Source organism: Stegostoma tigrinum, chromosome 28 (assembly GCF_030684315.1).
Source record: "Stegostoma tigrinum isolate sSteTig4 chromosome 28, sSteTig4.hap1, whole genome shotgun sequence".
Classification (NCBI taxonomy): Eukaryota; Metazoa; Chordata; class Chondrichthyes; order Orectolobiformes; family Stegostomatidae; genus Stegostoma; species Stegostoma tigrinum.
The window spans coordinates 43,941,531-43,963,314 of NC_081381.1; the positions used below are offsets into that span (position 1 = coordinate 43,941,531).

At 44.4% G+C, this 21,784-nt stretch overlaps 1 protein-coding gene across 10 annotated transcripts in view; it reads right to left on the reverse strand.

The window, feature by feature from the left end:
- The window catches only part of LOC125466670 (endothelin-converting enzyme 1), a 294,487-nt gene that overhangs the window by 101,176 nt on the left and 171,527 nt on the right, over positions 1–21,784 (reverse strand). For all 10 annotated transcript variants that reach the window (XM_048561509.2, XM_048561512.2, XM_048561507.2 and 7 more), the window contains one exon: positions 10,565–10,706. In XM_048561509.2, coding sequence (XP_048417466.1) covers positions 10,565–10,706 — 142 coding nt within the window. The remainder of the gene's footprint in view (positions 1–10,564; positions 10,707–21,784) is intronic.

Below are 21,784 nucleotides of genomic sequence, written 5' to 3' on the forward strand. Positions count from 1 at the left end.
TTTCTCTACGGTAATCCATATTATATCCTGGTAAATATCTTTTTAGCTTTTTCTGTATTCCGCACATGGTGGTCTGAATGCAGATACATTGGTTTCTACTTCTGGATGTCACTGTCGTACATGGACCTCAGAAACCTACACGACGTTAACATTATTACAATTTTTCTGAAGAAGCATCCTGACCCGAAACATCAAACTTTCCTGCTCCTCTGATGCTGCTTAGCCCGCTGTGTTCATCCAGCTTCACACTGTGTTATCTCTTATTATCAGAAATGTTGGTTTACAGCAGCCACCAGTTCCAATGTCACACATTTAGACAGGAGGTGGTGGCCTAGTGGTATTATTGCTGGACTTTTAATCCAGAGACCCAGATAATGCTCTGGGGACCTGAGTTTGTATTCTGCCATGGTAGATGGTGGAATTTGAATTCAATAAAAATTTGGAATTAAAAAATCCCATCTGGTTCACCAATGCCTTAAAGGGAAGGAAACTGCCATCCTTACCTGGTCTGGCCTACATGTGACTTCAGATGCACAGCAATGTGGTTGACTCTGAACTGCCCCTGGGCAATTAGGGACGGACAATAAATGCTGCCTGGCCAGTGATGCCCTCATCCCATGAATGAATAAAAAAAAGGGGCATCATGTTGAGGTTGTACAGGACGTTGGTGAGGCCTCTTCTGGAGTACCCTATGCAGTTCTGGGTGCCCTGTTACAGGAAGGATATTATTAAACTGTAGAGGGTTCAGGTGAGATTTACCAGGATATTGCCAGGAATGGACAGTTTGAGATATAAAAATGGACTGGAAACTCTGGGACTTCTTTCAATGGAGCACAGGAAGTTGAGTGGTGACCTTAAAGAGGTTTCTAAACTCATGAGGGACATAGAAAGGTGAATGACAAGGGTCTTTTTCCTTGGGTGGGGGAATTCAAAACTACGGGGCATATTTTTATGGTGAGAGATTTAAAAAAGTCATAAGGGGCAACTTTTTTTTTTACACAGAGCGGTTTGTGCATGGAATAAACTGCCAGAGAAAGAGGTGGATGCAGGCAGAGTTACAAAGTTTAAAAGATATTTGTGTAAGTACATGAATGCGAAAAGTCTGGACGGATATGGGCCAAGCGCAAGCAGGTGTGACAAGTTTAGTTTGGGAACATGGTCGGCATGGGCTGGTTGGACTGAAGGGTCTGTTTCCACACTGTATTACTGTCATAGCAGTAATTACAATGTCTCAATTCTGTGATCACTCAGTGAATCTGTGATGTTCACAAAAGGTATGGAGCGTTGCTTTGGCAAACTGTATACAACCTGAATTACTTTTCTCAAGTGATCGCAAACATTAACATCATCCATGAATCACTGCACTTAAAAAATAACGTCTTTGCCAAACAGTAACCTCACACAGTTTCACTAAATACAACTGGGTTTATTCCAGTTTAGTCTAAACCAAGTGTTACACCTCAGCAATCAGAGTTTAAACACTTGTAAAGTCACTTGAGAAAAACAAACTTCGCAAATAACTGGTTGCTTGGTTCATGGGTGTACACAAAACAACATTTTTTCCCCCCCAAGGTGACTTTGTATTTATAAAGGTGGCTTCATTTCAAGAACGTCCTCAAGGAGTTGCAAATAGGTACAATTAGCAGAAACCCTAGTGATTAATATGAGCTGGGCAGCGGTCAGTTCTGGCAATGGAAGTGATTTCCAGAGAGGCTTTTGTTTAAACCAATGCGAAAGATTATGACATTTACCCTTGGTACAAATTGGCTGTTTAAGATTCCTCATTTTTATCCAAAGTTTAAGCCTGTTTTGGAAAAACTAGTAGAAACTTGCAGAAACTGCACCCTACGATATTAAAGCACTTTGTTCAACGGATGATTCCAAACTACACAATATCATTATTAAAGTCTAACCACTGTTCTGCACAAATTCATTATAATCTCTTTGACCTTGTACTCTGTACTACTTTTCTGCTGGTAGTTTCTATTGCTTTATCCATTATTTCAAGGCACTTGGTTTCACTGTTTTTCTACTTTCAAGCACGGAACCATGCATGTCAACCTGAAAACAAAAGGGTCCAAAAGACAGTACCCTTTGTTTGAAAAATTGCTTCAATCAAACTGCACTGAGTATTTGCTGAAGATGGCATGTTTACATTGCCTGCAGGCAATTATACCAACAACTGATTCAGATTGTCAGTTCAGCTAACAGAGCTGAACTGGACTGGAAGTTACATATGTATTAATACACAGTACCCTGCAGAAAACAAAACACACACACCTCTTCTAATCCAACGTAATAAGTGTCTGGCTCATTTCTCAGGAAGAAATGCCTTGACCAATCTGAGTCAACAAGCCAGGCTTCAAAGCCAAACCAACTTTGACAGTTCAGTGTTAGTCATCATCTAACTGGTGCATTCTCTAGGCCAATACCCTGACTAATTTGACTGCACTTGCCAACCTATCACCACTCTTCTCTGATACAGTATAAACTTCATTTTTCTTTTGCATTGGTATTCTTGTGAATTATCCTGATGAACACGAGGTGGAAAGTTTGACAAAATGTGTTAAATGCAAACAGTCTGTTGGTGTTCGTACTAAGAGGATCCAAATACAGCAGCAGGGATGTCTTGCTGCAGTTGTACAGGACCCTGGTGAGACCACACCTGGAGTACTGTGTACAGTTTTGGTCTCCTTATCTGAGGAAGGATTGTACTTGCAATAGAGGAAGTGCAGAGAAGGTTTATCAGATTGATTCTCGGGACAGCAGTGCTGACCTATGAGGAAAGACTGGATCATTAGGGTTGTATTCACTGGAATTTAGAAAAATGAGAGAGGTTCTCTTCAAAACTTATACAATTCTAACACCACTAGAAGGGTAAATGTAGGAAGGGTGTTCCTGATGAGTGGGGTGTCCCAAACCAGGGGTTACTGCCCAAGGGTATGAGGATAGGCCATTTAGGAATGAGATGAGGAGAAATGCAGAGTGGTGAGCCTGTGGAATTTTCTTCCACATGAAGTGGTTGAGGCCAAAACACTGAATGTTTTCAAGAAACAGTTGGTATGGAAGAGAAAACACAAAAAGGGGACCAAGTTAGATGTTCAGCCATCATCATATTGAATGGTGCCGCAGGCTCGAAGGGCTGAATGGCCTACTCCTGCTCCTATTCTCTTCATTCGCGTGTAACTTCTCTCAGCAATACTGAAGCACATGATCTTCCATGTCCCTCCAGCAAGTTGCTGATGTTAGGGCTGGGCCTAAGGGGGAGGTGCGGTTTGTAAATTCGACACAGTGCCTACCTGCCTATGATTACATTGGACAGGGGCAGAACTGTTGCTCCCTTGTGACTTTTAATCAAAGTGCCAGCCCATACTCAACATCCAGCTTGGTATGTGAAGCCTGGCACCTCAGATGAGGCACTCTGAATGACTGAATGAATGGATGCTTTATTGTCACATATATCTAGCGAGATACAGTGAACAGAGTTCTGTCGCCACAATGCGACACCACCCTGGGCACAAAAGCATAAAAGAAAGTACTTAAATAGAGTTCATCCTCATTGGCCAGGAGTCTCTGAACATGGCTCTGGATTTGTACACGGTGACCACAAGGTCCCTGCTCCAGTCCTACCACAGCCAGGAGTCCCCAGTCCACCATCGCTGCAGCTGTGGTCTCGCAGCCAATTCACACATTGGGCTTACGAAGCCAGGGGCCCATGCTCTGCTCACTGCCGACACTGCTCCAGCCTACCCCGGATATCAGTAAGATGAAGAAAAGAAGGAGAAGAAGGAAGAAGATGACATGGAGAGAGCGAGAAAGGAAAAGGAATGTGGCCAGCCTGGAGCAGACTGGCCTACCATCCTGAAGGTGCTTAAATAATCTTACTCTGCAGGAAGACAGAAGAAATCTGAGCGATCAATGCAAGTCAGATATCTATCGTCAACTGGTGTATGACTGTGGTTCATGAATGAATTATTTTGCAAAACTGTTCTTTCATGGATGTGGGTTTTGCTGCCAAGGCTAGGATTTATTGTCCATGTCTAATTGCTCTTTAACTGAGTGACTTTTTGGACCATGTTGGAGGGCTCCAAATCCACAGCAATCTGGTTGATTCTAAAACTGTCCTCTGCGTAATTAGAGATATGCACTAAATGCTGACCTGGCCAGTGATGCCCACACCCAATGGATTAACAAACAAAAGAAAAACAGGAGAACTTTCCATTCATCGTCTCAATGTTGATTTATTAGTCCCTCCTGCAGGGGCCTCTTCTTTTTACTGATGCCCACAGTCGGTTTTCAGCCTTTGGGGTGGCCGAAGGCTTTTAGTGCAAACAAAGCAAAGAACCTTAAGTTGGCAAGAAAGCCTGATGTTCCCTGACATCACATAGTTAATCTCAAGCAGGACTGAAGTGGGCAAACACTAAGTTCAACTGGATGTCCCATCTCCCGTGGCATGGATTCACAGAATCCCTACAGTGCAGGAAGATGCCATTCAGCCCACCGAATCTGCACTGACCCTCCGAAGACCATCTCACCCAGACCCACCCCCTTACCCAATCCCATATCCTCACATTTAGCAATCCACCTAACCTGCGCATTTTTGGACTTTCAGAGAAAATTTAAACACCTGGATTAAACTCTCACAGACATGGGGAGAATGTGTAAACTCCACATAAACAGTTGCCCGAGGCTGAGATCGAACCCGGGTCCCTGGCGCTAACCACTGAACCATCATGCCAACCCCTATTGCTGCCCTTTCAATCCGAAGTTCCAATTATTTGTTCATTCTCTTCTACTAGACCCTGCAGTGCTCAACAAATCACCTTGGCTTCCGCGATTACTAATCCCAATCCATTCTCAAGAAACAAAAAGGAACTGCATTTATAATACTCCTTTCAAATATCTAAAAGAAAGGTCTTTCATAGACAGTTGTTGAAGCAGAATTGCTTGACATGTGAAAGCTAATCCATGCATAGCAAGATCCCACAGCAATACAGATAAAAGATGAGATAATCTGATTATGTCGGCAGCCAATAAGAAACACTGACTTAGACATTGGGCGATTTCTCCTTCAAATGGGATCATTCACACCTCCCTGTCCCACCCCGTAGACACAGACAATCCCTCAGGTTTATCTTAGCCTCTTGTCCATCTGTTGACAGGCAGCACTCTCTCTGTATTCAGATGGTGCAGCCTGGATTATGTGCTCAAACTGGGTAGCCGGTGGGCAAGGACAGGCACCAGGACACTTCCCCTTGAACAGCATAATCACAAAGGACATGGGGTTACATACACACTCCTGGTATTTAACATTTTTGTGGTAAGTTGAATGTACTATTATATCTGGAACACAGTGACTAATTCGCTGGATGTCTCTTTGTTCTGTATCAATCCTCTGGGGCTCCCTTCGCGGGAGGGAAAGGATTAAACATTGGTGAAAGACTGACTTCATCCAGCAACACTTTGGGGCTTTCATCACTCCAGTCACAAAGCAAGCGTCATAAGGTGGATTTCATCATGGGCTTGGTCAAACCTAAGTGCTCCATGTGATTGCAACCTTTCAGAATATTAATCCAATGGCCTTGTCTTTGATTCAATTTGTATTGGTCTGAGAGACGGTATTGAAAGTTGCTGTTTATTCTGAACTCCTAGGGTGGAGAGAACACCCTGTGTAAGTGAAAGCTGTCACATTCTGGTTCTGAGGGCTGCCTGTGTTTCATCTGATTTTCTCTCTCATGTGACGAGAGATAATGTTCTTCAGAGGATCGGAGTACTTTAATGGGTTGAATTGCCTGCTTCACCTCAGTAGGGATTCTAGCTTACTGATACAATTTCATTCGGGAACATCGTCTTTCCTTGGTGCAATGCTCAGTTTATCTTTTAACCTTTGGAAAGCCAGTGGGCCATTTCTCTACACTATAAGCTCAAATGTGACGATAAGTAGACGGTTTTGTAAGAAACTGTGGATTTATCCTCAAAGACTTCTGTTGAAGTGGTGATGTAGACTGCAAATGCTCAGTGGTGACCAATGATGACCTACACCTCAGAGTTTTTGCGCAGGGATAGATTTGGGGCTGGGGAGAGTCGGCACCTTCCAGAAAGGTTGGCTGTCCTTTGATCGGGGAGCAAGGCAATTCAGCCCACTGTGTCTGCTAGTCCTCTATGATAAACTATCCAATCAGTCCCAAACTCCTGTTCCTCTTTCATCTGCAAATTGCACCTTTTTAAGAATATTTCCTTTTTGAATCAGGCATTCCAGCTCAAAGAGAATTCTCTTGTTGTCAATTTTCTTCTAATTACTGACCCTCCTGCAAGTGGGAGCCGTTTCACCTTGTTCTTTTTATACATGGATGGGATGTGGGCATCGATGACTGGGCCAGTGTTCATCGTCCATTCCTAATTGGTTTGAGGTGGTACTAAGCTGTCTCCTTTAACCGTTGTATGTCCCAGATTATCAGGGCTGCGAGTTGCAGGATTGTGACTCAGTGAAGGAACGGTGACATAGTTCCATTTACTCAAACAAAACACAGGATTTCGACCACCTCTGTCAGATCTCTGCACCATCTTTGCTCAAAGCAGAAAAGGCTCATTCCCTGCGCTCGAGGCTTTGTTCTGTGGAGTGACTCGTAGCTGCTGAGTTGTTTGCTTGTTTAGGGATTATTCACATGCTTCTCTCACAGAAACGTTCGCAAATAAAAAACAATGGAAGAAACCATCACAGATGAGATACGCCTTTAGAAATTAGGGAACGTACATTTGTATGGTGCCTTTCCCACCGTTGAATGTTCAAAAGCCAATGAAGTACCTTGGAGGTCCAGTCACAATGCACAGCAGGATCCCACAAACTGCACTATGATACCGGCTAGATAAATCTGTTGTGTTGTGTGGGGTTCTTGGAGGGTTAAGTCAGGTTGCTTCTTCAAAATAACAACACAGCATATTTCAAGTCCACCTGATTCAAAGGTTGGAGACTACCAGTCACTGAGCTGTGGCTGACATGGCATGTATGCATGCCATCTAAATGCAAGTCTTTCCTCATAAAGGCACATCCCACAATAGTTTCTGTTTTGGCTTGGAGACAATAAAGGACTACAGATGAATCCTCAGACAGCATCTGAGGAGCAGGAAAGTCAACATTTCAGGCTGAAACTCTTGGTCAAGCCCGAAACATTGACTTAGCTGCTCCTTGCATGTTGCCTGACCTTCTGTGCCTTTCCAGCCTCATGCCTATAGACTATAGTTTCTTTATTACCTTATAAATACTCAAATCACTTCCAGGAATATAGCTATGTCAACATCTGAGACAAAGTCGGATAGGCAGATGAAGGGAGAGAGGTTTATTGGGATTTGGGCACAATAATTCCCAACTGCACAACAATGCCATGGGTAGTTGATCAGCACCTGTTTCTCAGGCATAAAATGCTACTCCTCTTGGAATGTGGCATTCTTGCCATCGGTCCTGATGGGTGTGAGATGAAAAGCTTCAATATCACATCTGTGTTTTTAGCAACATTACCAAGCAACACTCTGTACCAGCAATTAAACCTGTGGAAGAAAAACTGAATTTCTGTGACATCATTCCCCTGCTCCCTACTGAGCCGCATGATGGGAACGGGGGAGACAGCCCACTGCTCTCCTTCTGTGAAATACCTCTTGGGATCCACAACGAATGAACCACAACAGACTGCTCCACAGTTTTATTCTGCTGTCAGTCACAATGTACCACTAACTACAGCCAGTACCCTCCCAGCATCACTCAAAGTTCAATTGTTTTAACTGCCTTATCTGTCATTGAAAGCAATAATCACTACATTTATAGGTTTGTGTTTGATAATTTTACACTGAACAACGTTCACACTGTTCATCATTACAGAATCCCTAGAATGTGGAAGCAGGCCATTCAGCCCATCAAGTCTACACTCACCCTCTGAGCAGCATCCCACCCAGACCCACCCCATTTCCCATGGCCAATCCACCTACCCTGCACATCTTTGGGCTGTGGGAGGAAACACACGCAGACAAGGTGAGAACATGCAAATGCCAGACACACAGTCACCCAAGGGTGGAATCGAACCCGGGTCCCTGGCGCTGTGAGGCAGCAGTGCTAACCACTGAGCCACCGAGCTGCCCTACTCACTGCTGATGAGAGTTCATTCAATCCATGAGGTGGACATTTTTTAATCAACTTGTTCAGTGATATTATAGCATGCCGACTGGGATTGATCTGGGATCTGCTGGCTCAGAGGCTGGGACAGTACCACTGCAGCACAACAGCCCAAGCTCCATGAGGTAATGCACACTGTAGAGCATGCCCCCAGTAGCAAGCTCAATACTAACTCATTAGGACATGGGTTGTTCTGATTACACTGGTGAGAGACAAAGTCAGATCCCAGAGAAAAACAGACTTTTTGTTGAGTGTCTTGGCCCAGCGGGGCTGGCAGCTGAGTGGAAAAAATCCCCAAGAAAATTCCCAGTGCTTCTCTTTATCCTTTTCTCCCTTCCCTTTGGCCAACTTCCAGGATTCCTGGAAAGGCTGATGGCAGTAAAAACCAGTCACGGGAATTGGAGTCTCAGGGACAGCACCACCATTAACCCTATCGACACAGAGTCAGAACATCAAGGAGGTGGTCAATCAGCCCTTCAAAACCATGCTAGCCCTCTGGACAGCAATCCAACAAGGACCATATCCCCATTCGCTCCCTGTACTTCAATTGCCCTCAAGTGCTCATACAATCGTGGCCGATCTATATTTTAGTTCCATTTAGCCACCTTAGCTCTGGAACCCTTAACTCTCTTACCTAACTGAAATAAACCTCACCTCCAATGTGAAACATTCTGCTGGCCATTTTAGACCCTTGCCACACAAGCTAACAAATAGATCAAGAGTTCTAGGCCCGGAACATCAGCTTTTGTGCTCCTAAGATGCTGCATGGCCCGCTGTGTTCATCTAGCTCCACACTTTGTTATCTCGGATTCTCCAGCATCTGCAGTTCCCGTTATCTCAAGAGTTATCTGTTCGGAATGTGCACTTTCCATACAAACTCACTCAGCCTTGTAACATGACAGTTTACTGTTTAGTGTTGTGGACAGATTGTATTTATGCTTTATTCAAAGCCAGAATTTTATGTAAGAGCATGGTTTCACGAGGAGCTGTTCCTCCAGTTGGAGGAGCGGGCTCGTGGAGAGCCTATCAGCAGCGAATGCAGGACACAGCCAGGCTATGGGTGGCCTAAGGCCTGGAGGAGAGCACCCAAGGCCCAAGGCCCAGGGAATCCCAAGCTACACAGGGCTTGAAGCCTATCACGGAGGTTGGGCCTGAGAATAGGAGTGTCTCAGGGAGACTGTGGGGAAGAGGCAATGGCCACAGGGAGGAGGCAGTGAGACAAGTGAACTACTGGTTCAGCCATGAATATGACTGAGGATTGATAGTTAGGCCATTGGATCGCTCCTGCTAATTTCTCTTTGATTTCACTTTTAAATAAAAAGAGGGGATATCTTTCTGGGGTGAAAAAACTTGGCTGCATTCCTTTCAGTGCAAAGTGTTTGCTGGTGGGGGAGTAATGCCAGGGCTGGGGGAGACTCTCGGACAGCAAAGCCTCATGGATTATTTTTTGAAAGTTAAAGGTGGTGGGGGTGGGTGCAGATTAAGTAGAGTGAGAGGGGAAAGAGCGAGTTATTGGTCGGAGTTGGTGGGCAGAGAAGAAAGAATGAGAGAAAGGGCTATGAGTGTGGGGGAGGGGAAGCAGGTTGAAAAGCAACTTCCCTGCGACTCCCACTAACTGTGAATTGGACTAAGACTAGCTCAGACCGTACCTTGCTGGGAGGCATTAGTGTGACTGAGCTCCACAGCTCAACCTAGTTACCACAACCTTCCAATGTGGTCATGGGGCTGGTTCTTCCTTTGCTTTCTCAACCAAAGAGTAAGAACTGGCTTCATTAATGAACTTTACCATGGAGCACTTTTTAATGGCCGTTTCTATCAATGACTCGTTTGAAGTGATCAATTTATTGCCTTGCAATTCTTTCAAAGAAGCTCACGTTCATTGCTGTGGCAGCCATCACCTTTTGGAAGTCTGAGATAACAAAGTGTGGGGCTGGATGATCACAGCAGGCCAAGCAGCATCTTAGGGGCAGGAAAGCTGACGTTTCAGGCCTAGACCCTTCATCAGAAAAATAATTTTCTGCCCACTGTTAGACACCAACCCCCCAACCCCCTCCCCACCCAACCGTGAGGAAGAGAAACATTGAAATGTGACCCACTCCAGACCACACCATGAAAAGGCTGCCCCCCCCAATCCAAATCTTTTCTTGAGAAGATTTGTAGCTCAGGTTGAGGGCATTGCAAGGCTTGCTTGCTGAGTTGGTTGGTTTGTGTGCAGACGTTTTGTCAGCCTGCTTCTCCAGGGGGTGCTCTGACCCACATTACCGGGGCAGTGAGCAAGGCTATAACCTCACCCCTGATCCAGCTTAGTAGAACTGGAGGTCCAAGAGGCTGAATGGCCTCTTTCACTTCCTATTGCTCGCCTCGACTGTGATCATTTTTGCTCCATTTTCAAGGACTTACGTTCGTATTTAAAGACGAGTGCGAGGACAATGGAGAAGAGCAGCAGCAGCCCCAGAATGGCAGTGAGGACCAGGAGACATTTCTCAAGGTGGCTCCGATTAGTCCAGCAGTCCCTCAGGTTTCTCGGCTTGCTGAAGGTCATCTGGGGGAGAAAAACAACACACAGAGGCTATCGGTGGAATAATCCGTTGGCACACACACAAAATAAAACACGTTTCAGTTTTGAGAAAATGTCGCAACAGAAGGACAGGGAAAGAAACACTGATCTTGTAAGTGCTGCCCACATTCCAAGAATGAAAGGCTCTCAAGCGCTGTCATCCAGTGATTGCGGGGCGAGTGTGGGTCTAGCATGGGACCTGGCATCAGTGGCCCAGTTGGCGAGATGTGCCCAGCCACGATAAGATGGTGCCTGAAGACCGGAGACTCTGACATTGGTGGGTCTGGCCCAGATGGCAGAGGGGTGGCAGCGTAGGTGTCGTTGGTCAGCTGGCTCAGGGCTCACAGTGGAGACGGTGGAATGAAGACGGGCCCTCTTTCAGAAATTTCTGTTTACTCTAAAACCATTCGCCTGGGCGCTGGATTATGGCAACAATTGAAGCTTCTCACTATATTTTCCTGTGTTGTTCATTGTCCAGTACAAGTGGCAATTGATTCATTCCTTCATTCAGTCATTCTGCATTAAACAGGGTTTCTTCATACCCCCGCTTTGCCCTACACCCCACGTTAGTGCCCTCTGAATACAAACCCTTCTGTCAATGGCAACCATTTCTCCATCTCCACTCTATCCAGTCCCTGCCTGCACATGGAATTATTTTCCAATTGATTCCTGAAAAACCCATGTTTATCCTTTAGGCCAAGTGCCCTAGACATACAACTCCCAAGAGGGAATAGCCTCTCTCCACTGACCCTACAGTTCCTTCAACACTTTGAAAAGTTTTGAATAACTTACTTGTTAAATTCTAAACTCTGGAAAATACAACCTCAGGTTTTATAATTGCTTGTTGTAATTTTTCCCATTGCTCATATTCCATTGAATGAGCATCACATGGTTGCACCATTATTTATTGCCCACCCCTTTGCCTGCCCTGGAGAAGGTGGTGGTAAATGTCTTCCCGAACTGCCGTCGTCCAATTGGTGTAGACAGACCCACAATGCTGTGCGGGAGGGAATTCCAGGTCTTGATCCAGCAACACTAAAGGAATGACCATGTATTTCCAATTCAGAATGATGTCTGACCAGGAGAAGATCTTAGAGGTGATGGTCCTCCCAAGCACCAGCTGCTCTTTTTTTCCAGGTTGTGGTCAAGGGTTTGGAAAGTGCTTTAAAAATATTTAACCCCTTGGTAGTCCAAGAATCATTCTGCTAGTTCAACGCTGCACTCCCCTCAAGGGCTCATGTATCCTTTTTAAGTGGGTGCTAACAATGGAATATAATACTCTGGGTGAGGCCTAAGCAAGAGCTTCCCCTCAGGGATCTCTACCACAGGCAACTCTTATCCACACCAGAATAATGTCGGTGAGGACATTGGAAAGTTCCTGCCAAGCAAACTAGCTATGGAGTATTATGTAATAAACCTTTACTGTTTCTCAAGAATGAGGCTCTCTTTTGTCAAAGTCACCTAATTGCCATTAATAATGTGGACTGATGCAAGAAGGAATGATGACTATGATTCATTCCAAGGCATCACACAGGGTCCGACATGTACAATATCAATGACCTGACCAACTTTAGTCTTTTTAAATCACCTTGAAAACACCATTCACTCACTGAAGTTGAAGCTATCTTGCCAAGCGTAAGCTCTTTCACAGAAAAAAATAAAGCAGCGTGGTGCATTGATCCAAGTTCTGATATCAGTCAGCAGGAGCCCTGCATTACTGTAATGCGTAGCACTGATGATATTGCACTGGCTCTATTCAAGATAGCAATACTCGATGAGAGCAGAAAGGTCAGAAATTTCATAATACCGCACGCCTCGATCAAGTGAGATTTTAAAATTAACATCTGAATGGTGGAATATCCTGACATTTAAGCTGCTTAGATGATGGGCCGAGTGGGGGCCTTGCATTTCAAGTAAAATGTTTCCCTTCTTGCGATCAGAGGTCTATCTTCCTGCTATTAGGTGAAAGTGCATAGGTAGGCCATACAGCTCATCAGCCCAGGGGGCGACACAGTGACTTAGTGATTAGCACTCCTATCTCACAGGGTTCGATTCCAGCCTCGGGCACATATCTGTGTGGAGTTTGCACAACTTCCCTGTGTTTGTGTGGGTTTCTTCCGGGTGCTCAGTTTCCTCCCACAGTCCAAAGATGTGCAGATTAGAGTGGATTGGCCATGCTTAAATTGTCCATAGTGTTCAGGGATGTTTAGACGAGGTGGGTTCTAGGGGAATGGGTCTAGGGTCAGGGTGGGCTTGTTGGGCCAAAGGGCCTGTTTCCACACTGTAGGAATTCTATGAAAAAACAAGTCTGCTCCACCATTCAATACAATCATATCTAAACTAATAACCATCAACTCCACTTGCCTGCGCTTGCTCCCTAACCCTGGATTCCCTTCCTGATTAAAAATCTGTCTACCTTAGCCTTGAACATACTTAATGACCAGCCATGAAATCCTTCTGCGGTAAAGAATTCCACTGATTCACTACCCTCCGAGAGAAGAAATTCCTCCTCAACTCTGTCTTCAATGGATGACCCCTTATCCTGAAATGAAACCTTCTAGTCCTACCCTCTCCCATGAGGGCGAACAACTTTTCCACATCTACTCAGTCAAGCTATCTGTTTGTTTCAAAACCCGAGGCTGGGTCCAGGAATAGGAGGCTGCCAGGGAGATTGTATTCTAGGGACGGAAGTGACAGCCACACCAGGGAGAGAAGGCAATTCCAGTTGGATTGTTGGGGGGGGATGGTGGTTGATGGGATTGGGTATTCCTAGTTGGGCTGTCACGGGTCAGGGCGGTGGGGGAGGGGTGTTCGATGATGGGTCGGGGGGAAGTAGGAGGCATCCCTACAGTGTGGAAACAGGCCCTTTGGCCCAACAAGCCCACCCTGACCCTAGACCCTAGGAAATGACTCCCATGTGTGGAAGGTATAAACTCAAGTAGGAGTTTAATCCTGCATTTCAAGGTTTCTGGTCTTTACAGAAATTGTAAATACTCTCTGAAGAACACATAAAATCCTTAAAAGGATCGAGTTATTCAAATGGCCAGCATTTTAAAAATTGAGATAAACTGGTTGCCTGTAGCTGTTAGTTGAAAAACAAACTATTCCATCATTTAAATAGCTGTGGGTTTGCATAATTGCAAATGCCATCATTACAGCAGTATTACTGCTTGTTGTATCTGCAAAACACATCATAGCCCACATTTTGACTGTGAGCTCAAAGTGGTTAACGAAGAATGGGCTATGGGGCTATGAATACAAATCTGTGTGTTTTGATGATGGTTTAAAGCATTCAATACTTCTTGAATGTGGTATTTTAGTGAACTCTGTAACAGACATTTAGAGTTTCATTTCATCCCAACAGGCACTTGAGATCAGACCACAGTAAGTACTTGGTGAATTGATGTTAGGGCTTAAAAGGGCAGATGAAAATGGGTTTGAGGTCATGAGTTGGCATTGAGCTAACATAGATGCTATAAGAGCCATTGGGATGATGAATCATGGATTGGCACGGAAGGAGCTTTATGGGTGCTGGGGTCATGAATTGGCAAGCATTGGCACAGGGAGTGGGACTGGGAGACCCAATGTTTAATAAGCCAAAGGAATGGAGTCATGATTTTTGAACAGTCTGCCTTGTAACTCCCCTTCCAATCTTGCCTTTGGGATCAGTGAGCCTGACTCCATTTTGCAACCACCTCCTTAAACCAAGATCTGGGTCACCCCTCAGCCTCCTACGCTCCAGGGAGAAGAGTCCCAGCCTATTCAGCCTCTGCTTGTAACTCAAATCCTACAGTTTCAGTAACATCTTTGTCAACCTTTTTTGCACCCTTCCAGTTTAAAAATATCCTTTTTATAGCAGGGCGACCAGAACTGAACACAGTACTTCAAACGCAGCCTTACCATGTTTGAATTATCAGGAGAGGCTGGATAGGCTGGGACTATGTTCCCTGGAGCATCTGAGGCTGAGGGGTGACCTTATAAAAGTTAATAAAATCATGTGGGACATAGATAGGGTGAGTAGCAAAGGTCGTTTCCCCAGGATAGAGGTGTCCAAAACTTGATGGCATAGTTTTAAGGTGGGAGGGGAAAGATTTAAAAGGGGCCTGAGGGGAAACTTTTTCCCACAAAGTGTGGTGCGTGTATGGAATAAGCTGCCAGAGGAATTGGTAGAGGCTGGTACAATTATAACATTTAAAAGGCATTTGAACAGGGGCAATGATAGGAAAGGGTTAGAGAGATATATGCTATTGGGGCTGGTACAGTTCTGGAAACCTAGTCAGCATGGACGAGTTGGGCCGAAGGGCGTATTTCCATGTTGTATGACTCTATAGCTCACCATCTGGGAGAGAGGCGGGACACTGCCAATGGAGATGTACATTCTGCTGCGGGACTTGATGTTCACATAAATTCAGTGCCTACCGGATAAGAAATCTAGCCAGTGGACTGAGCACAAAACACAAGACTACTGTGCCTGAGCAGTATCCAGTTGATGCTAAACAAGAATTCAGGATATGGGGGCCCAAATCTCCTAAAAAGCTGCGATGGTTTGTCTGCAACATATAGTTGAAGGTTTCTAAGATAATAAAATGTGAGGCTGGATGAACACAGCAGGCCAAGCAGCTCCTGAGATGCTGCTGGGCCTGCTGTGTTCATCCAGCCTCACATTTTATTACCTTGGAGTCTCCAGCATCTGCAGTTCCCATTCTCAGTTGAAGGTTTCTGCTTGTTTATGTTCCTGGTGGTGTGCCTCACAGAGTAAGCTGAGGGCCAGTGTCCTTACTGCAAACATAGTACGATCGGAAGGGATGATGAGAAACAAAAACATTGAGTGATGATTTTAGGCCTGAGAGGAGAAATGGTTAAGCTTAGAAATAATTATATCGCAAGCCATTACCATTTAGGGTCATTGACCAGTACTACACCCTTCAAATATTCCAAATATTGTATCGGGGCATCAAAGAACAATAAAGGAATGTAATGAATTGAAGTCATTTGCAGGTCAGAAGTGAGTAACAGAACAAACACCAACTGGAATTTTACCAAACGGAAGTTAACTAGAATTTGCCACAGTCTTAAGAATGATATACCAGTAGATGATCAGCTTTTGTCTGGGATCCGATGGCGCAGCTGTAGAATTAAACAACAAGGTAACATGGGAGTACACACACACACACAAAAGAGGTTCAGGCAGGAATCTTGCAAGTAATAAAACCTAAGGATAGTAGATGCTGAAGATCCGAAACAAAAACTGAAGTAGCTGGAGAATCCCAGGAGGTCTGGCAGCATCTATGTAGACAGAAACAGAATTAACATTTTGAGTCCAGTGACCCTTCTCTTTCAGTCTCCACAGATGCTGCCAGACCAGCTACTTTAGGAAACATGGGGGTGCCGTTTTTCCTCCGTGTTGATGGAGAGTTGACTCCTAACAGGTTTCCCGACTGGATGTCAGCATGATTAATCGTCTTGGCTTCCAGACAGGCAAGTAATCCTCCAGAGCGGGCAGCAGCTGAGGGAGAGAGCTGCAGCTACTGTGGGGAGTGTGGGAGGGGATCTATTTGCAGAACCTGGGAGAAGGTGTTGTTAAAAGGAAGACCGTGAACTTTAGAGGGATGGAGTAGAAAGCAGATCCTCTCCCCCAGCCTGAACCCACAAGCACTGCTGTAAAGGCACTTGTGATTTTTCTTTTCAGTTTTCCAAGGCCTGGGAAATCTGGGAAACAAGGGTTAATCCTTTAAAGCAGAGTAAACAGAGGCTGCCAGTTTCTTTATAATAGTCAAACGTCTGACCCACATCCAGCACATTGATTGTGTGCCCTTATAGTTTGTTAAACCCTGGGAGCAGGAGGGGGTTCAGGTTTTGCATGGTTCTGCCACTTTAACACCTTGCTAGACCCCAATGCAGCTTTTTCTGTGGGGGACAGGGGATTTAAAATCACCCTATAATTTTGAAACCACACTTTAGGCAAACATCAAGGTTTGGAGGCAATGAACAGTTAGCCGATCACAGTGGTGTCAGGGGATAATGAACAAGTTCAATTAGATCCAGAGGCGACAGGAACATGAGGTGGTTTTCCACAGAACACAACAGATTAGCAGTAGATTTCAAAGATGTTTGAAATTGACAAGGGCAGCTGAAGACAAGCCCTTTGCACATGTCAGAGGATGAGATGCCAGAGAAAACTGAGTTAAGAGAACAAGAACAGACCTGGAGGAGATGAAAGCAATGAACTTCCGTAATGCAAATGCTGATGGTTGTGAGAAAGGATGTGATGGAAACCAATTTCATAATAACTTTAAAGAAGAAACTGTATGAATATTTGAAAGAGACAACTTGCAGAGCTCTGGGTAAACAGCAAAGGGGCAGGATATCTAGATAGCTCTATCCATGAGCTGGCATAGGAAAGATGGGGCAAACGGGCTTCTCTGTGTTTCTTAATTCTGGTAACAGAGTTACATTCAATGTTGAATCCTCAATTTTCAGGTTGATCTTTTAGAAATTAAATAAACAGAGAAGAGGCATCAGACTCCCAGACGCCAGTGACCAGCTCCTTCCCTCGTCCGTATTTCTTGGCATGTCAATCCCACAAAATATACAGTTCACTCAAACAGTTTTGATCATAAACACATACCTTTGATTGCTGAACAATGAATGGCTTGGCAAGGGATAGGGCAGCTTCTTCCATATAAAAATTTGAGCAAAATGAAATGATGGATCTGCTGCCTCCCCAAGTGACCAGAAGCTGCTGTGCAAGTTCCACTAGAGGTCCAAAGGCGAAAGCAAATGCATGTGCACTTTACTACATTCGAAACTTCAAATGTCTGACCACTTAACAATGGAGCATTAAATCTTGGTTTGGCACTTAATGCAAGTAAAATGGGGAGTAGACCACAGGGTTATGGGGGTGGGGTGAGGGTGCGCTGAATTGAAGGAGAGAGACTTGTAGCAAACATTGGTTTGTTCTCTTACTTATTCACGACTGGTTAGAAAGACTGAATGCCAATGTTCCTGTCACTTGGCATCTGGGCTGTGTCTGGGGCCAGTGAATAAACAATAGGAAATACTGATGCCCAATCTGCGGAATGTTCATTGTTTTTCTATAGTCTGCACTTCCTGCAGAAGTGAAAGGCATTACTGAGTCTGAAGTCGCATTCCAAGCGCTGTATGCTGTTTTATTGGGCCCAACGGGCCAATTCAGGATCAAGCTCTCATTAATCTCCAATCTCACGGCTAGAAGCTTGAGCCAGGGGATGCAAATTGCAATTCCCCATCCTCTCCCCGGCCACCAGTGGAAAAGGTCAGTCTGGCAGCAATAACAGGGGTTCTCGTCAACACTGTTTCGAGGCTCACCTGATTTGTTTATTTGTTTTTTGGAAACAAGTGAAGGTCTGTTTCAGATTAACCTTCTATGGAAAAGGTCAGTAAGGGTGCAACAATTCAAGAGGAAAGTGCAAATACGTCCTTGCATCCCTTCATTTGACTTGGTATTGTCACATGGACAGAGATACAGTGCAAAGTACTGTTTTGCGTCCAATCCGGGCAAATCATATCTTATATAAGTACATTAGAGTAACATAACAGAATGCAGAATGTAGTGTTATAGCTCTGAGGAAGGGACACTGGGCCCTAAATGTTAACTCTGCTTTCACTCCACAGATGCTGCCAGAGCTGCTGAGGTTTTCCAGCAATTTCTGTTTTTCTTTCTGATTTCCAGCATCTGCAGTTCTTTCTGTTTTGATAGTGTTACAGACACAGAGAAGGTGCAGAGAAAGATCAACTCTAATATGCGACAGGTCTGTTTCATGAGTCTGATAATAGCGGGGAAGAAGCTGTTTTAGAATCGGTTGGCACGTTTTCAAACTTTTGTACCTTCTGCCTGATGGAAGAGGATGGAAGGGAGTATAGCCCAGGTGGGAGGGGTCTTTGATTATGTTGACTGTTTTCCTGAAGCAGTGGGAATTGCAGATGGGGTCAATGGAAGGAAAGCTGGTTGGTGTGATGGACTGGGCTGTGTTCATAACTCTCCATGGTTTCATGCAGTCTTAGGCAGAGCAGTTGCCTTATCAAGCTGCGATGCATCCAGATAGATGCACCATAGAAAGCATCCTATGAAAGTTATTAAAAACATAACCAATCAGTCCCATACACGATGCCCACCACAACCCACCCACAGCCCTTTTCTGTATGAGGGTGGGAGGTGCTATCACAGTTCGCCCATCCCCTCACTTCACGCAGTCCAAAGGCCCAATTACCTCTTCTAGGGATCTCGTCTGCTCATGATGTCGCCACTTCTGCAGGATGGATACCAGACGGAGGCTGAGCAACCTTCACTCAATGCTGAACACTGCTGTATGTCAGGGCTTGCTCACTGCGCTCATGGTATAAGTTACTGCCAATACCCTTTGAAAGTGTAGAAACCTCCAGGCTCTGCTTGGTCTGGCGCAGGAGAGGATAACCACGGTCTGAGTGGGAAAGTCCACTGTTGATCCAAGATATAATTTTGTTGCGTGTTACCAACTAGTTCCAGGTTTCATTCATCTGCTGGACATTGTTACACAGACCTTGAGGAGGATTAGGTGTTAGGTCTCACCTCTCTGAGATTTCAATCAGCTCTGTCTGCTCGTCCAAATGACATCACGGTCATTGCTTCTGGCAACCCTTGACGTTAACCCTTCTTAACAAATCTCTCTTTTCCATCAGCATAAGCCCCAGCTTCAGGTCTGTGAATTCTCTGGCCCACTTGTGCCTGGGTTCCCCTTTCTTCAAACCCCCTCACTTTTCTGACGAAGGCGAATTAATCTCAACGTAAACTCACGAGAAAGCCGCTCAGCTTTTCACCAGACGATCCACTGCCTTTCTGTGCGCAACATCAAGTTCATTTCAACTCCACAGCTGCTCCTGGCCCTGCCATGATTTATTTTATTGGTTTCAATTTAATTTATTTTGCTTTTGATTTATTTTAATCCTTTCTGATGTTATTATGGGACTGGCTTCAATGCCATCCATGTGTTCAATCCTCGAGGAAGTTACCTCAGAGCCTTGAGATCAGATCCCACTATTGTCTGCCATGCTGTATTCCCAATGAATGGGAATCCATACTGAAAATTCAGCACCTCTTGTGTTAGTCACTAATAGTCAGATGCTTTATATTGTCTGGTGAAGAGCATCTCCCATATTTTCCATCTCTAGTGGGACATAACCTGAATTCAATGAATATGTCAATCATATCACTGATTTAAATCCAGCCCCTTCAATAAAATTATCCAGACTCCTCAGCTATAAACTGCACTGAATCGTCTGCAGAAGGTTTTGGTACTAGTCCACGTAGTTTGACATCAAACACAGCCATTTCACATCAACCTTGTCCAGACCATTCACCTCAATCAGGTCCCTATTTCATTCCTCTAAACTCCAGTGCAAGCAAGTCCAGTCAGTCTAATTTATCCTCATAAAGCAACCTGTTAATTCATAAAGTTCCTCCAGTGTGAAAGCCGGCCATTGGGCCCTCAAGTCCACAATGACCATCCAAAGGGCATCCCATCCACACTCAACCCCCTACCCTATCACCCTGCATTTCCCATGGCTAATCCACTTAGGCACTATGACAATTTAGTATGGCCAATCCACCCAACCTACACATCTTTGGACAGCGGGAGGAAACCAACACAGACGTGGAGAGAACATGCAAACTCCACACAGTTGCCTGAGATTGCAACCGAACCCAGGTTCCTGGCACTGTGAGGCAGCAGAGCTAACCACTGAGCCACTGTGCCGCCCATAACTGCAGGTCTCAATCTAGTAAACCTCTTCTGAACTGCTTCCAATGCATTTACATCCTCTCTTAAATAAGGAAACCAGCACTGCACATAGCATTTGAGATGAGATCTCAACCAATGTCCTGTGGAAATGAAGAATAATATCCTTCATGTCTCTGGTTCAATTTCTTTTGTAGTGAACAGAATCCAATTAACCTTCTTGATTGCATTCTGGACATGCATTCTAACTTCTTGTGCCTCATGCACTACAACATCTTGATCCCTTGGCATCTCGGAATTATAGAGTTCCTTTTCATTTTAAGTAATGGTCTGCTTTTTATATTCTTTCTGCCAAAGTAAAACTAATTCTCCATTTTCCCAAATTATGCTCCATCTGCCACATTTTTGTCCACTTGACTCATCTATGTATTTCTGCAAACCCCCTATGGCTTCGTCACAACATACCTTCCTAACTATTTTTGAATCATCTGCAGAGTTAGTAACCATCCTGTCGTCGAACTAAGTTGACGTTTATTGTCAAATACTGAGGCCCCAGAACAGAACCCTGTCACATCCTGCTAATGTGTCAATGATCCAGCCTCTCTGTTTTCTGTTAGCTAGACAATCTTGAATCCATGCCAATGTGTTACCCTCCACATTATGAGTATTTATTTTATTTGACACGTTAATGTAGCATGTTATCACTTTCTAGAAATCCAAGGAAAATAACTCTATAGACTCCTCTTCATTTACAAGGTATGTTGCTCCATTGAGGACACCAACAAATTGGTTAAACATGATTTCCCTTTAACAAAACTACACTGGCACATTTCAAACCACCTTGATTTTTCCCCTAAGCACCTGACTGTTATTAGATTGTCTCTAACATCATCCCATGACAGATGCCCAGCTAACTGGCCTATAAGTTCCTGATTTCTGCCTCCTTCCTTCCCTTCTTGAATAAAGATATAATATTTGCTACTTCCCAATCGTATTGAATTGTTCTAGAATCTAGGGAATTTTGGAAAATGAATATTAATGTACCCATGACCTCATTTAATACCTAGGATATAAGACTTGTCACTCTATAGCTCCAATAGTTTTCTCAGTATCATTTTCCTTCTGAACATGATTAAACTAAATTCCTCTCTCTCTTCCTCCTCCTCAAATTATTGGCAAACTTCTACAGTGAAGACACAGCAAAATATTTTATTCATTTAACCTGCTGTTCCCATATATGAACTGCCCACCTTAACTCACAACGCTCACTTTACTTACTCTCGTCCTTTTAAAATATCTGTAGAAACTTTT